We start from the raw sequence: 14,210 nt of genomic DNA on the forward strand, positions 1-14,210 counted from the left end.
TCTAGGTTGTGCATATTCACTTTTAAAATGGAATAGCGCTTTCTGCTTAAAGCTTGATTTGCATAAAACTACACTCCTGTTCCCACACATATCGCAGGTGAGAACAGAGAAACATAGCCAGATGGTACAAGATGGCACAGTAACTCAGTGGCAGAAATAGTGCTGGGATGCCTGGTCTTGAACTTCCAAATAGTCCCATGCACCATTACCCACTTTTCTAATTTGGTCACTCAAAATGTTGCATAATAAGCAAAACAGTAGACTCCACAGTTTTATGTATAACTGCAATTAAAACAGAATTATCAAGAAGAAGTTAAAACCAGAAAAGGCAATTAACAACTTACAAGTTCTCACTCTAGGGTAGTTATGAGCCAAAAGAAAGCGTTCTACCCAGTTCTCCATATTCTGCAACACCCAACTGTGGGCAAGCTTATTTCGAGGCGTCTGTACTGCTAGCCAATCCAGGCACTGAGAAGGGTTGTACTCAATCACCTAGAAAAATGGGGGAAACTGGAAAATCACCAAAAAATCAAACAAATGAACAAAAAAACCCCAGACTACTGGGTGGCATTCCACGTATTGTGAACATGGCCATGACTCAGAAGACTGCCAATGTTGTACAAGACTGCATGTGTGCTTTTCTGCAAGCAGGTATATCACACCCAGTGTGCAGCCTTGCACATTTGGTAAATGGGTGGATTTTCTTTTCATACTTAGCATCTAACCAACCATTACACTTCCGTGCACAGAGAAATGTCCCAGCAGCCATTGTGCCTGTTCAGTTAAGAACTCTGAGTTTCTCTAGGGGTGGAAGAGGCTTAACAATTAAGCCTATTCAAGTTTGCAGATTAAACATTTCCTTGAAGGCTATTACCTCCCAGTAGCTTAGTGGGGAGATATGATCAGGGCAGAGGGGCTCTAAATCTAAATCTTGGTTTAAGCTCTGCATACTTTACCTCCCATATCCTCTGGAGAATGTAAGAGGCAAAAGGTGGCATTCCTGGAGGTCCACCAGCAAACTCCATAAGCATGGTCAACAACTTGAAAAATGGGTTGGCAGCCTGCAATACGTTAAAAAAAAAATATGTGCTGAAGCAGTGAATATAAATCATATGAGGAAAGCAGACAGGCCTTGAAGACCAACTTTTAACCCATGATTGATTTTATTCTGTGAATGATTTATGTGCATTTATGCAGCTGTAAGATTTATATTCTGCAGCTAGTACAAAACATCTTGAGGACTGCTGAAGGACATGTGCAACCACTGCAGTGGTCCTTGGCCAAGCCCTGATCTCATGAATCCACCAACTTGCCTTTCCTCAATTGCAAGCAGCGTTACGGCTGCACACGCTGCACAAGGCCAAACGCAGCTCATCATTTATAAATAGCACGGTGATGATGAGTGTGTGTGCGGACGCACAGAGACCTGGGAGAGTATGATGGCAGGAAAAGGAGGCCTCTGCGCACAGAGGCACATTGTCCTTCAGACAGGTGTCAATAGTGGCTAGTTATTATACAGGAAGGGAATAAAGAGGCCTAATCTCAGACACCAGCCCCCACTGGTGTAATCCCACCCGGGATTCCATTTCTCAATGTGGCAGAATCTTGGCCTTCAGAAACTGCCTGATAGCCCAATTCCATTTACTCCTACCAGCCATGGCTCTCCAGAGAAGAAACTTTCCTATCACCCGCTACTCGTTCCTTTTAACTGGAGATGCCAGAGCCTTTTGGAGTGTAACAAATAGCGTAACCTTTACCCCCAAGGGTATTCTGGAGTTGTCTTTCTGAGCACATCTCCCTGCTGCATGGCAAAAAAAGCTTTTGAAACAGAGTTACAAAAGTAGCATGCAGCATGGCATGGAGGTTTGCTGCTCCAAGGGGGGAAAGTAGTAAAATCCCAGTGGTTAAGCAAGAGCCCTTGGGCTAGCTTAACGTAGTTCACCTGATCCTGGCCAGTACCATCAAATATGAAGCAAAAATAACAGCTGGCTTCTATGATCACCCACAGAGAGCACAATATTGGGTGTCAGGCTCATGGCACCTGCCCATAGGGACACCATACTCCACTGGTCCTACACTGAGAGCTGGATTTCCACCTGGCACCAGGTCAACAGGAGGAAGCAACACCACTGTAACACGGCCAAATAAAGGGCTGCTGGTCAAGGGGTGGGCTGAAGCAGCATTTTCTGATGCTCTAGGAACCATTTGACTGCTAGGACTGTGCAGAGTGGGACTTTTAATGATCCCACCCCTCTTCGACCTGGCCAGAGCTTTGGCATGACAGAGCTTCACTACAGCCAAGACATGGCTCATGTACGTGTGTTACGGTACCAAGGCTCAGGCTGGGTTCTGACCCCAGCGCAAGAACAATGACCTCAGTGCAAAGGGACCAACTCTGCACCCCTGTGAAAGGGGAAGGATGCAGTGGCTCACAAGATGCGTCTATGAAACAAAGCATGATCTATGTGGAATCATTCTACACGTACCTCAGGAGTCAACTTGGCTATAGATGTGAAAAGCATGGATACAATCTGTGAAAGAGAAAGAAAAACTTAGATTATATGCAACTCTAGTGCAACTTTTCCAGTGAAGCTCCTGGAATGAGCAGAATCGACAGCGGCTGATACTTACATGTTCTGCAAGTCTGTTATTGTACCGACAAAGGCTGAAAATAAGATTGCAGGTCTGCCTGATGTTGATTCCATCACGGATATGTTGAAACAAGAAAGGAAAACCCTGGAATAAATCCAAAGGAGTTACTACAGCAGGCATTTTTAAAAGTGTGTTTTAGAACAGTTGTTTAATATCCAGATATATTACCTTGCCTCCTGTTAATGCTGCCATGTCATTTTGGGATAAAGTCAAGTGCCTAAAACACACACAAAATTGGATCAATTCATTTCAGCAGTCTACTACACTAAAAAAAAGTGTTGCTTTCCTGTAACTTTCATTCTCTCAGAGTGGTTGAAACAAACATGAAGTCGGCCAAGTTGACAAATGGCCAGAAGGCTCTAGAAGGCCATGTCAAGAGCTGCGGAGACACCTCAACCTCCCCTTGTGAACAGGTGGGGCCATATAAGTAATGAGGAGCGAGTTTCCTCAGTTCAGGACCCCAAAACCAGGCAGCGAGGTGACAAGCTCATACTGGTTCAAAATGAGGAGGTCGGGCAAGAGTGTGACAGTGTGTGGGTTACAAGTAAACGATTATTTCCCTTTCTGAGTCGTGCCACAGAGACACTTATATGAGTGTATGATGGATGGCTTCTATTTAGACTAAAGCCCAGAGTGCCCCCTGCCTACCCCCCCTGGTGTGTGTGTGGGGGGAGATGCATGCGACTATAGGAAGACCACTGATCCATCTAGCTCAGTATTGCTGACACTGACTAGCAGTGGCTCTCCCGGGTTTCAGACAGGAGCCTTTCCCAGCTCTACCTGGAGATGCCAGGGATTGAACCTGGGACTTTCTCAATGGATTACTAGAGCCACTGATCCTGCAATGGTTCAGACATGCACCATTGTTATGATTACCAGTCACCGATACCCTGCTAGAGATGCACAATATGATATTATCCAAGCCACATATATATGCAGCAGCCAAAGTCAAAAACCTGTAATGGAGCAAAGGAGGTGCTGCCACACTTTTAACTGGTTCTGCTAGGTTGGTTTACGTCTCTCCAACCTTGAAAAAATAGCCCTGATTACCTATTTGTTTCCAGGCTTAATTCAATGTGCTGGTACTTCCCTTTAAAACTCTAAACCACTTGGGGCCCCAATACTTCAAGGAGCGCCTCTTCCCATCCCAGCCTCCCCATGTCTTAAGAGCTTTTGCTGAGGTCAAGTGTGCCAGTAATTACTGGAAGTGCGCTATGTGAGGGGGCTTCTTCTGTGGTGGTGTCCCAGCTTTGGAATGTCCTCCTCAAGAGGGACACCTGGTGCCCAACTGACAATCTTTTGTGGTCAGGTTAAAACAAATCCTTTTAGCCAGGCATTTTAATTTGCATAACCTCTCACTATGCCTTTGAACCGAAATTGTAATTGAAATGTTATTGCTGTCTTTTATTTTGGTTATTGAATATTAATTTTATTGCACTGTATTAAGTTTTCAAATAATGTATTATATATATTGTACATCTGAGCTGCCTTGAGAACCATTTTCTTGGTAGAAAGGCAGGGATACATATCAAATCAATCAAGCAATCAATACCCAGCCCTGGAATCTCATGTGATGAAGGGAGGCACAGAAATATTTTAAATAAATACGTAAACTGGTTTCCCTCTCTCTTTTCTTTTCTTTAATAGCCTCCACATCTTGTGAAGAGAATCCTAAGCAGGAGAAAGTTTCCTCACTGAGTCAGCCAGCCAGCCGTGGAACCAGAACTGAGGAGGGAGAGGCGCTCACTTTGCCCGCTTCACACACAGCTGACCTGTGGGGTCTCTCCACGACTCTTGGTACAGCCTGGGAGAGTTCCCTCTCCCTCTACTGGACAGCTCAGCTAAGTGCATGTGGAGCACCACTCAAAGAAAAAGAAAGAGGGGGCATCCACCCAGTATGGTTGCCTGTTGCATCAAACGTATGCACTGCACTTACATGAGTTGCTCTAAACCAAGGTGAGCTGTGTCAGTGTGTGTGTATGGACGCTCCTTACCTCTCTGAGCGAGACTGTTCAACCAGAAGAGCTATCAGAGCTATCATCTTTTCGAGTGCAGCAGGCCTGTATTTTTCTTCTGCTAAAGAAAGAATGTCTTCCTCTTCCTCCTCTTCTTCGCCTTCTTCTTCCGATAACACTTCAACTTGTGGCTGAAGAACAAGCGTGGGGGGGGGGGGGCATAATTTTAACTGCAGACTTTTCCTGCCAAAGTCTCCAGAAAGATTTCTACACACATATACACACATGCTAAAATATATAACTTTATAGCTACACACACCCCCCATGCCCATTTAGACTTTCAGCCCTGACCTCATCAGCAATATGTGGATAATAATACTACTTAGATCTGTGTGAAATCTTCCGAACATTCAGGAAGTACAAACTATAAATGCTAAGTATAATAAATAACCAATCAAGTTACTCTGCATCAAGACTGAACAAGGGCACTTTAATGAAAGGATACCAGAACATATGAAGGTCAAGACGTTCCTGCACTTCCAAAATACGTAACACTGACATTTAGACCAGTGAGTTGGATCCAATGTTGAGCAAGAGAACTTCCTCATCCTCCGCTCCCCCTTACCGTCCATCACACATGTCCTAATTCTGCTCCAGAGGGTCCCCCAACCCTCCAAAGCAGATTGGAGGGTGCAGGGGGGCATTCTGCTAGCAGCTGACCAACACTGGATCCAACACAATGTTTTCCAAACTTCCTGCCCTCAAGAAATGCTTTCCACATCAATACGTCTGCTAAGCAACCCCATCATGTTTGCCATGGACCTCCAAGTTTTGAGGGTTCTGGGCAGTATGCTAGAATGCACACTTAGCTCACATGGGTTGCTGGCCAGACCTCTTGGGCCCAAGCTATTTCCCCATATGAATGGCAAGTGCACCCCAAACACTTACTACTACCCCTGCGAACAGACATTGCAGGGGGAAATCAGCAGTTGTCCTTCCAGTAAGTTTGCCTCTTCTTGTTTAAAAACTTTTAAATGAACTCCCTGGATAACCCAAAACACAGACTGAAAAGTACTGGTATTTTTTTTTTTTTTAAGATTTCAATTAACAAAACTGTTTCAATCATTTTAACAGCAAACACCATTTGATCTGAAAGGTGAAAATATACTTTTTTTTAAACAAAGCTATTCCAGACTTACATTTTCAGGTCCTTTGGTTCCCATGTAGAAATGGACCATTGTTGATATTGCTTGCAGTGAAAGCAAGAACTGGCTCTGGAAACAGTTGAACATTAGAATGTGTGAGCAATACGGTTTGTTTATTTATTTATTTCCCATTTTTCTCTCTCAGGGTGGCTTTACAATAAACACAGAAATACAAGAGCAAGAGTTAAAAATGAATACAATAAAACAATCTGAAATAGAAGATGGCAGAGCAGCATGGTAACACACACTATTCCCAAATACAAGCCGCAACACTGAAACAACTAGAGCTACACTCACCTCCTCTTCTCCCATTTTGGCAAATTCATAAAGAAAGGCAAAGTACTCTGTGAGATGTTTACTGTGAGGTTTAACACCATGTTCCATAATTGACAACAGAGTCTTCACAAAGCGAGTTACACATGAGCGACTACCAATATCTTCCACAGGGCCATCCATGTCATCCGAACTGAAAATACATTTCAATTTGCATCATTCAGTTATATTAAGGTCGCTGCAGGCAAAACCATTTCAGACCAATCTAAAGGGATGTTCAAAGATCCCATGTTTATGCACTCTTAGCATATGATGTGCAGCAGCTAAGACTGCAGCCCTACGCACATGTACCTGGGAATAAGTTCAATTTAACTCAATTGGACTTGCTTCAGAGTAAAAATGCTTAGGATAAGGCTACACAGGAAGTAAACCCGTCTCAAAGTTACAGAGCCTAACTAAAACGATAACTGTATCAGAAAAAAGGTGTGCTAAAAAGTGACATCAAAAACACGATCCACAGAGGGCAATTGCTTAGCTTGAGGTAGAAAGTTTAAAATAGATTTGCTTCATGCTTTTAAATAATAGCACTCTGAAACAAGTCTTTGCAACAGGTGAAATAATTTTACGAAGAAAACGTATCAGGTTCAAATATTTTACCAGTCTTCTATTCCTGGCTGTAGGTAAAGATGAGCATGGACTGGCCTCAGCCGTTGGATTACATGAATACACAAGCGCTGGAACATCTGTAAAAATAAAGAGCCAGAGGGTATAGGGTCACCCCGATGTATGGCTTAACAGGCCTTCAAAAATATAATGTTCTCAGCCTACTTGGTCCAAAAATTCAGTCATGATCAAAGTACTATTGTTTTGTTTCCATATTATGTATCTAAGAGCTACTGCACACATTTCACTTTTCGGGGTACACCTAAGTTGTTTTGAGTGTACTCTTAAATGTATGAAGTATAAATGCAATGAAGGCGTGTTTGCAAACACATGCATGGCACGCACAAAAATTGCAGGCAACCATGTTGCTCTATTAGGAAAAAAAATCCAAAAGCAATAGCACCAGAACTCTTCTTCAGGTTGGAAATTAAGCAAAACAACATTAAAAGGTGTGTGTGTGTGGGGCGGGGGAGGCTTATATTTTATGTGCTTTGTTCTGCTGTTTTTATTAGTGTTGTAATACAGAGTGCACGTAGAAAAGGGAGACCCATTTGAAAAATAATTTACTTTGAAACTGGAAGTAATAATTATAACAATAACCATTCCCATACCCCAAATGTCAATAAGCAACTAAAAAATTCAGTTGAGGGCACAATTCTGTGGCTGGCTGGGGAATGCTGGGAATTGTAGGACTTTTATTCTGTCTAAACATGCATAAAATTGCACCCTAACAGTAGTAAACCGTCACTCCTTCATCCAGTGTCACATCAGGTTTCATGACTCTGCTGGATTCCACAGCTGGCCAGTTCTCAAGAGCCGTGACCACTGCTCTTCTGTTGCCTGGTCTCATCCATCCACTGCTAGCCATCAGCATCTGCTATGGCTGACGACTGTCTCCACACTCACTGAGGTACCAACCATATTCTGCCTGGCTCTGTAGTCTCAGCTGAAGGCCTCAGAGCCACCCGCATTCACGGCCCTCCTTCATCTAACTGCCTTATCCCAAGTGTTACTCTCATCCCCGCATAGAATGGCAAGTACCTCTAAGCTCATGGAGGTGCCTCTAAGCCCATGTAAATACATTACATTATCATGTGATTTCACTGTATTGTGTGAATTTGTATTGTACACTGCTACTGCAATCTACCATTCTGAGTTTAAATACTAGATTGCCATCCGTGAATTTAACAGCCTGTTAGTGGATGGAGAGGAACGCACCCAAGGGTTTTGCATCACTGGGAGCCAACAAGTAGAAGGAAACATTGGCAACACACAGAAATATTAACTCCCAAATCACAACAACAACAACAACAACAACAACAACAACAACAAACACTGCACATGCCACGGTCCATTTTTTTTTTTTTACCTGTCTCACAATCTGGTTGGGGCATTTTATTAGAATCTGCATGGGCCACCAGTCATCATCAGCCATGCGATCCAAAAACCACTGCAAAAAAGTAAACATTCTTTATGCTTTCATCTACATTCTTTATTAGCTGGAACAGTCTTTTCTACCCTGCTATTTTTTTTAATAAATTACTGTATTTTAATATCAGTGATTAAAGAAACATTGTGTAAAAGCCCAAGAGTAATCCACCCACTATTTTCCCTTCTGGGAAGGAGTGGGGAAAAAGGTAATTATCTCAAGTTTTGTAGCAGAGAAAGAAAAACAAGAGTCAAGGTATGTCTTCCCGTGTAGGTTCTCTATCAGACACAGAACTTGCAGTTTCTGTTGGATTTGCACTACTCTGCCATTAATGGTTTAATTTCTTATGGGATTTTCTTGCTTTAACAACAGCTTAGCCTCCCCTCCATTCTAACAGGATGTGATCTACAGGAATGATCTAGATCAGGAGTGGGTAACCTTGTCACTCCCACAGTACTAGCAGTGAAGAAACTGCGATCTCTGGATCAGGCAGTGAAGGTGAGGTTGAAACCTCTCTCCACACACCAGCAATCCCAATCACAGTGGCTGTTTCCTTGCTGCAAAGAAACAGCGATCTTGATTGGGGGGGGGGGGAGTTTCAAGCCCACCCAGCAATCCAAATGAAGAGTAATCTTGATCAGGATTGCTTGGGGGGAAGCTTGAACTTCACCCCTTCCAGCCATCCTAATCAAGATCACTGTTGATCACAGGAAAGCACGGATCTGTTCCCCACCGCCCAGCTGAGTGCTGGGGAAAGTAGGTGGGGCTCGCAGGTTGCCCAGAGTGGCCAGAGGCTGCGAGCCGCCCAATCTGCTCTAGGTTCAAAGTCTGGATATGTTCAGCAGGCATCTTTATGCAACAGGCTCTGTCTACTGTTGCTCTCTGTGTATGGTACACTCTGGTCTGTGTTATACAGACCAGCTTGAGGTTTCAGTCCTGGGTCAGAAAACTGGACATGATGGCAAATTAGCTACAGGAAATAACCAAGATACACTGATGAAACAATATTACTCTTCGGTAAAATTACTGAGGGACACTACTGATAGGACTTTATTCATACTAGACCAATTACAATAGCATACCAACATGTCCCACATTTCAGCACATCCTGTGCAAAGCTGTTTAGAATATTAGTACTTTGTCCTTACAGATGTTTTACCTCATCTCACGAACCCCCTCCCCGCTTTAACCTATCATATGACAATGAAAACATCTCCCACCAAGAAATGTAGTTAAACGTCTATTTAATGTTGTAAGTCACCTCGACCTCTGGAGCAGTGGGATATAAATGTTTTAAATATATAAATTTAGGAGCCCACAATCTCTCTCTGAATCCGCCTTAGCTATCCCATGAAGGCTAACTACAATAAAATTGCTCAAGGAGTGTGCCTGCAAAAATGCAATCCTAAAAAAAGTTCCTTTCAACTTGGCTAATATGTAAGTTTGACATCGCCCATGCATCCTGAAGCGCTATCCACCTCTCTCCAGTTTTACACAGCATAAATTATCATTCCCCAGTAACTCCACAAATTCATCCTATGATGCTGACATATGTAATACAAAAAAGTTTATTCTGTATATGAACTCTTCATTTCTGTCTTACCTCACACGCAGCTTGACTGTTGTTAAACTGCTTAGTTAACAGTTCGATCCACTGAAGCATTGTGGGCTAAAGAGAGTAGAAAATTCCACTTGAAGCATAATATTGTTATTACCCACCTACATAAACTATACTTGGTATCTGAGTTTTAAAACCCCAGTTATGATGCAACTGGTAATCTAATAAAGATCCTTCCACCTCCTCCCAAAAAGGGTTAGCAATCCAGTTTTTGCTTTAATAAAAGTTTGTTTCACGTGCTGGAATCATCTGGGGCTATTTGGCCTAAAGACACCACTGAAGTATTGCACTTAGTTTCCCTATAGAACAATGTGGCCTGAGTTTATATATGAATTAAGCTGAAGGAAGTCTGAAATAAAGATAAGCCTGCCCCAGGGTAAGGGAAGTGTATATAAAACCAACCTTTGCTCATGCCAGTTCTACAAGAAGTCATACATTTGAAGACTGAAGCAGTAGACCATTTGAGGTGAAGTAACATTTCATTATAAATTCTGTTAGTTTTCCTTTCCATAAAATGAAGGATAGCTATCGTAAGCAATTTTATAAATGTGTTATATTCAGATGCAGAGCAACATACCTTTTCTTTTGAATGGATAAACGTTTCCAGGACAAAAGAAGTGCTTAACTGTAAGACAATAATTGACAGTCACAGAGGACCCTGAACAAACAATGAAAGATGTGCGTTTTTTAAAAATGTGATGTCAAGGAATTCTACCTTGGCTGTCATCAGAGAAACCGCTTTTGGATCTGGTAATGTGCTGGGGATGCTACTACACAACTGCCACATGAACCTAGGGGCAGAGATATATTGTCACTTAAAATGGATTTTAAAATCTGAATAATGGTTTTTTCAAAATCTCAACAACAAAGCTTAAGTATATCTTACCCAAAATACGTATGCTCAAAAATATTCTTGTCTTGAAGGAACTGCATGTTATCATGCCATATCCACTGAAAAGATAAAATGAAAAATCAGATACAACAATCTTGACATTTTCAAAGCCTTAAGTACCATTTCAAAAACAAAAGTAGAGCCACTGCCTTACATAAGAAACCTCTTTAACCTCTCAATTTACACTTAATACACTGATTCAAAATTAGATGATGCATTAACTGTTGGTGAGTTCATTGACAGTTAAGATCCAGGTTCAAATCCTTGTTTAACAATGAAGCTTATTGGATGACCTTAGGCCAGGTATCCATAAAGAATGGAGAAAAGGCAGGACTAAAAATACAATACTTTAAACATTCCCTTAATTCATGCTTTGGTCTGCTCATTTTCTAGCATGCAACTCATATGCTGCTATTTTCACTACTTTTGTATTATGCTGTGTCTTCTATTTCAGAAATAACATGCCCGACTCATAGGCTTGGATCCCAAGATAAGTTAACTTAATTTTTGTGTGTGGAGGGAATGTTTCCCACTCTAACCCCCACACAGCATCCCACATTGTTCAGGATGGTCCCCAACCCTCTTGAGAGGCTTTTTGCGTGGAATGGGGGGGGGGTGCTGCTACAAATTTTCCTTCCGTACACTTCCTTAAGTTAACTTTTCTTACAATTTAAGCCATAACATTTCAAATATATGAAGCTGGCATAAATAAAATAAATAAATATACTGGGGCTGTTTTCGTGTGGCTGCCATTTTGAATATGCAACCCCTGCTGAGGGGGCATACCCCATACTTGCTGGGTTTACACGACACATGGGGCCATGTCTCATCATGGGCTAAATAACCCATGATGAGCCACGGCGTGTCGTCTGAACGCAGTCACTGAGCCACTAATACATCTATCCCAGCATTGTCCACTCTGACTGGCAGCAGGTCTCCAATGTCTCGGCCAGAGGTTTTCCTCAGACCTGCCCACAAAGAGTTTTTAACCAGAGATGTCAAGGATTGAAAATGGGAATTTTGCAAATTGCAAAATTTGGGGAAATTCTGCAAAGTGGTCTTTTATTCCTAGGGGGGTAAGAAAAAGAAAAATGTCAGGGCTTTTCTGAGTAAAATGTCCTCTGCGAAATGTTTGCTCAGCTCTAGTTGTTATTCTTTAGGTTTCAGCACTTTCCCCAGGACTTTCCAAATGTTAAATTTCTGAGGGTTGATTGTGGATACATCTTATCTCTAATGCAGGTGCAGAGAGATGATTGTACAGTGAAAGAAAGGACACTCCTACAAACTCCTCAGTCAACTCCTAAGTAAAGGAAGCTCAAGAACCATGACTGAAAACAACCCATGAGAATTTCTCCAAAAATTTCTTCTCCTTTAATTTTCTTTTTGAAAGCAATTTCTTTTCTAGCAAATTGAATGAGAATGGTCGAAAATAATGTGGGAGAAATTTTCGGTATGGCACTAATACATTCTAACCTTTTAAAAAATGTTTCTATTCCAGGAATGCCACTTTCATTATCTTACATCCAGCATTTATCCCTTACTAATAATTTTAGGAAATAAATAAATATTTCATTAACTGATTTAAATTGAATGAAATAAGTATGGATCATGAAAAAAAAACTTTCGTCTTTTGGGATCAACTGAGAGTAATTTTCATCTATCTTCTATTAGAATAACGAAACCCCACTGATTCTTAGTACAATGACAACTTGCTAACATTGTCCCAAGCTCACACCCCCTGGGCAATCACAGCAGCCAGCAATGTACTGCAGCCCACTAATTTCATTATGTTCCACTTTATAGATCCATGTAGGAGGCAAAAAAAAGGCAGTTTATCAAGCTCACTGGTGAATGGCTGGCACACTGCACAGAGTAAGGCAGCTAAATGTTTAAGAGGCCTGGAGTATTGCCATACTTCACAAAGCTTTGAAAATGGTCAATACAATTTGCTTTGAGACAATCTATTATGCAGGTAACCCAAACAAGATTCTTTATAAGCTTGTGTTGTTGTTTAAAGCACAGCCATACATACCTCTAGCAGCTCAGATGAAACATCGAATTTGTAATCTCTGCCATTTTCTTCTTCTGGCTCCATCCTTTTGTAAAACAGCATGTACGCACTATGTGTCTGAGGGAAGCAACAAACACACACACATGCAAACCCCAACATTATTTCCAAACAGAAAGAGGGAGAAAAATTGAGATGCATTTAGTTTCTAAACTGAAGGATAAAATGGACTACCTTTTCAAAGGAGAAATCCATAAATTTATCGGTGACCGAATCATAGGTTTTTGTCTGGCAAAAAGAAAAAAAAAGATTAAAAAGGACATCTTTTTTAATACCACTGCTACATTTGCATAGCTTTGCAAGGGCCAACCCTATTTTATGCCCACACATTAGGACAGATCTTCGCAGAGAAGTAACTTAACGCTTCTTCACAGGGTCAGTTTTAATTTTCCAGCTGCAGTACCTTTGATCACTGGTGTGGTAATTCAGTAATATTATTTGAGAACAAAAAGGGGTTCTAACCCTCCGTATACAATTTTGTGATGAGTTGCTGCAACAGTAAAGTATGGAAATAAGCTAGCCACCTGCATTAAAATAAAAATACATGAAATGATGAATCTGACTAGCATAGTTGCACCTACTTAACTGGGTCAAATGTCAAGGCAAAAAGCTGGCAAGAGTAGGCCAGGGTGGGTATCTTGTAACTGTGTAGAATCTCAATTTCTGTAGTCTTTGAGAGAGGAGGAAGGGCTTGAGGGAATCACATTGTTTGAAACTTGCAAGACTGGTTGCCCACCACTGGGCTAGAGCAACAATTTAACATTTACAAACTTGTTCGGTCTCCTCCTCCTTGCTCAGACTCATGCGAGCTTTGTGGAGCAAAATATGTTTGAAAGGTGTATACAAATATATACACTGCAGAGGAGTATTAACAGAGATTGTGACAAAGTGGATTGCTTTTTAACATTATAAAAAAGATACAGATTCCAACTCACTGTCATTTCTCCACCAAAACATTCAGAAGCCAACTGAGCAGAATCAAATGGTTTTACTTCAGCATCATTGAAAAGATACCTAGAAAACACAAAACATTACTCAGGTATTGGGATGATTTATGCTAGACCAAAATTTTGGTGGAGGGTAATATGGATAGTAACCAACTGTGCTCTAGCGCTAATGACGCAGTGGTAACGTAAACCAACGCGTGTGCAATGTAACTAGTGCTGACTAGGGTGGCAAATCACTGCTTTCCCCCACTGCCTTTAGTAAGTGCTAGTTACATTGCACAAGTGTTGGTTTATGCTAGCGCAGCATCATTAGCACTGGGACACAATTGGATACTGCCCTATGGCTGTAACCCAGAAGAGTCCTCAACCTTGCTGTGAGATTACAAGGCAAATAACAATATGAGCAAACCAAATAAATTCTCATTTACTAAATAAGAGGGCACATTTTAGCCAAATGCTATGAAATCCGGGATAGAACAGATGCCTGGCATATTAATTGAATAAAACT

General features: G+C 41.6%; 1 protein-coding gene across 3 annotated transcripts in view; it reads right to left on the reverse strand.

The window, feature by feature from the left end:
* The window catches only part of USP34 (ubiquitin specific peptidase 34), a 128,065-nt gene that overhangs the window by 16,042 nt on the left and 97,813 nt on the right, over window positions 1-14,210 (reverse strand). For all 3 annotated transcript variants that reach the window (XM_084829327.1, XM_084829326.1, XM_084829325.1), the window contains 17 exons: window positions 13,691-13,769; window positions 12,930-12,983; window positions 12,720-12,815; window positions 10,682-10,746; window positions 10,511-10,586; window positions 10,373-10,420; window positions 9,781-9,846; window positions 8,118-8,198; window positions 6,743-6,828; window positions 6,110-6,278; window positions 5,807-5,881; window positions 4,647-4,798; window positions 2,821-2,869; window positions 2,632-2,736; window positions 2,487-2,531; window positions 957-1,061; window positions 345-492 (listed from right to left, as the gene is read on the reverse strand). In XM_084829327.1, the coding sequence (XP_084685453.1) occupies window positions 345-492; window positions 957-1,061; window positions 2,487-2,531; window positions 2,632-2,736; window positions 2,821-2,869; window positions 4,647-4,798; window positions 5,807-5,881; window positions 6,110-6,278; window positions 6,743-6,828; window positions 8,118-8,198; window positions 9,781-9,846; window positions 10,373-10,420; window positions 10,511-10,586; window positions 10,682-10,746; window positions 12,720-12,815; window positions 12,930-12,983; window positions 13,691-13,769 (1,499 nt within the window). The remainder of the gene's footprint in view (window positions 1-344; window positions 493-956; window positions 1,062-2,486; window positions 2,532-2,631; window positions 2,737-2,820; window positions 2,870-4,646; window positions 4,799-5,806; window positions 5,882-6,109; window positions 6,279-6,742; window positions 6,829-8,117; window positions 8,199-9,780; window positions 9,847-10,372; window positions 10,421-10,510; window positions 10,587-10,681; window positions 10,747-12,719; window positions 12,816-12,929; window positions 12,984-13,690; window positions 13,770-14,210) is intronic.

The sequence above is a fragment of the Heloderma suspectum genome, chromosome 1 (genome assembly GCF_057233095.1).
Source record: "Heloderma suspectum isolate Gila_16-S chromosome 1, 16-S_ref, whole genome shotgun sequence".
Classification (NCBI taxonomy): domain Eukaryota; kingdom Metazoa; phylum Chordata; class Lepidosauria; order Squamata; family Helodermatidae; genus Heloderma; species Heloderma suspectum.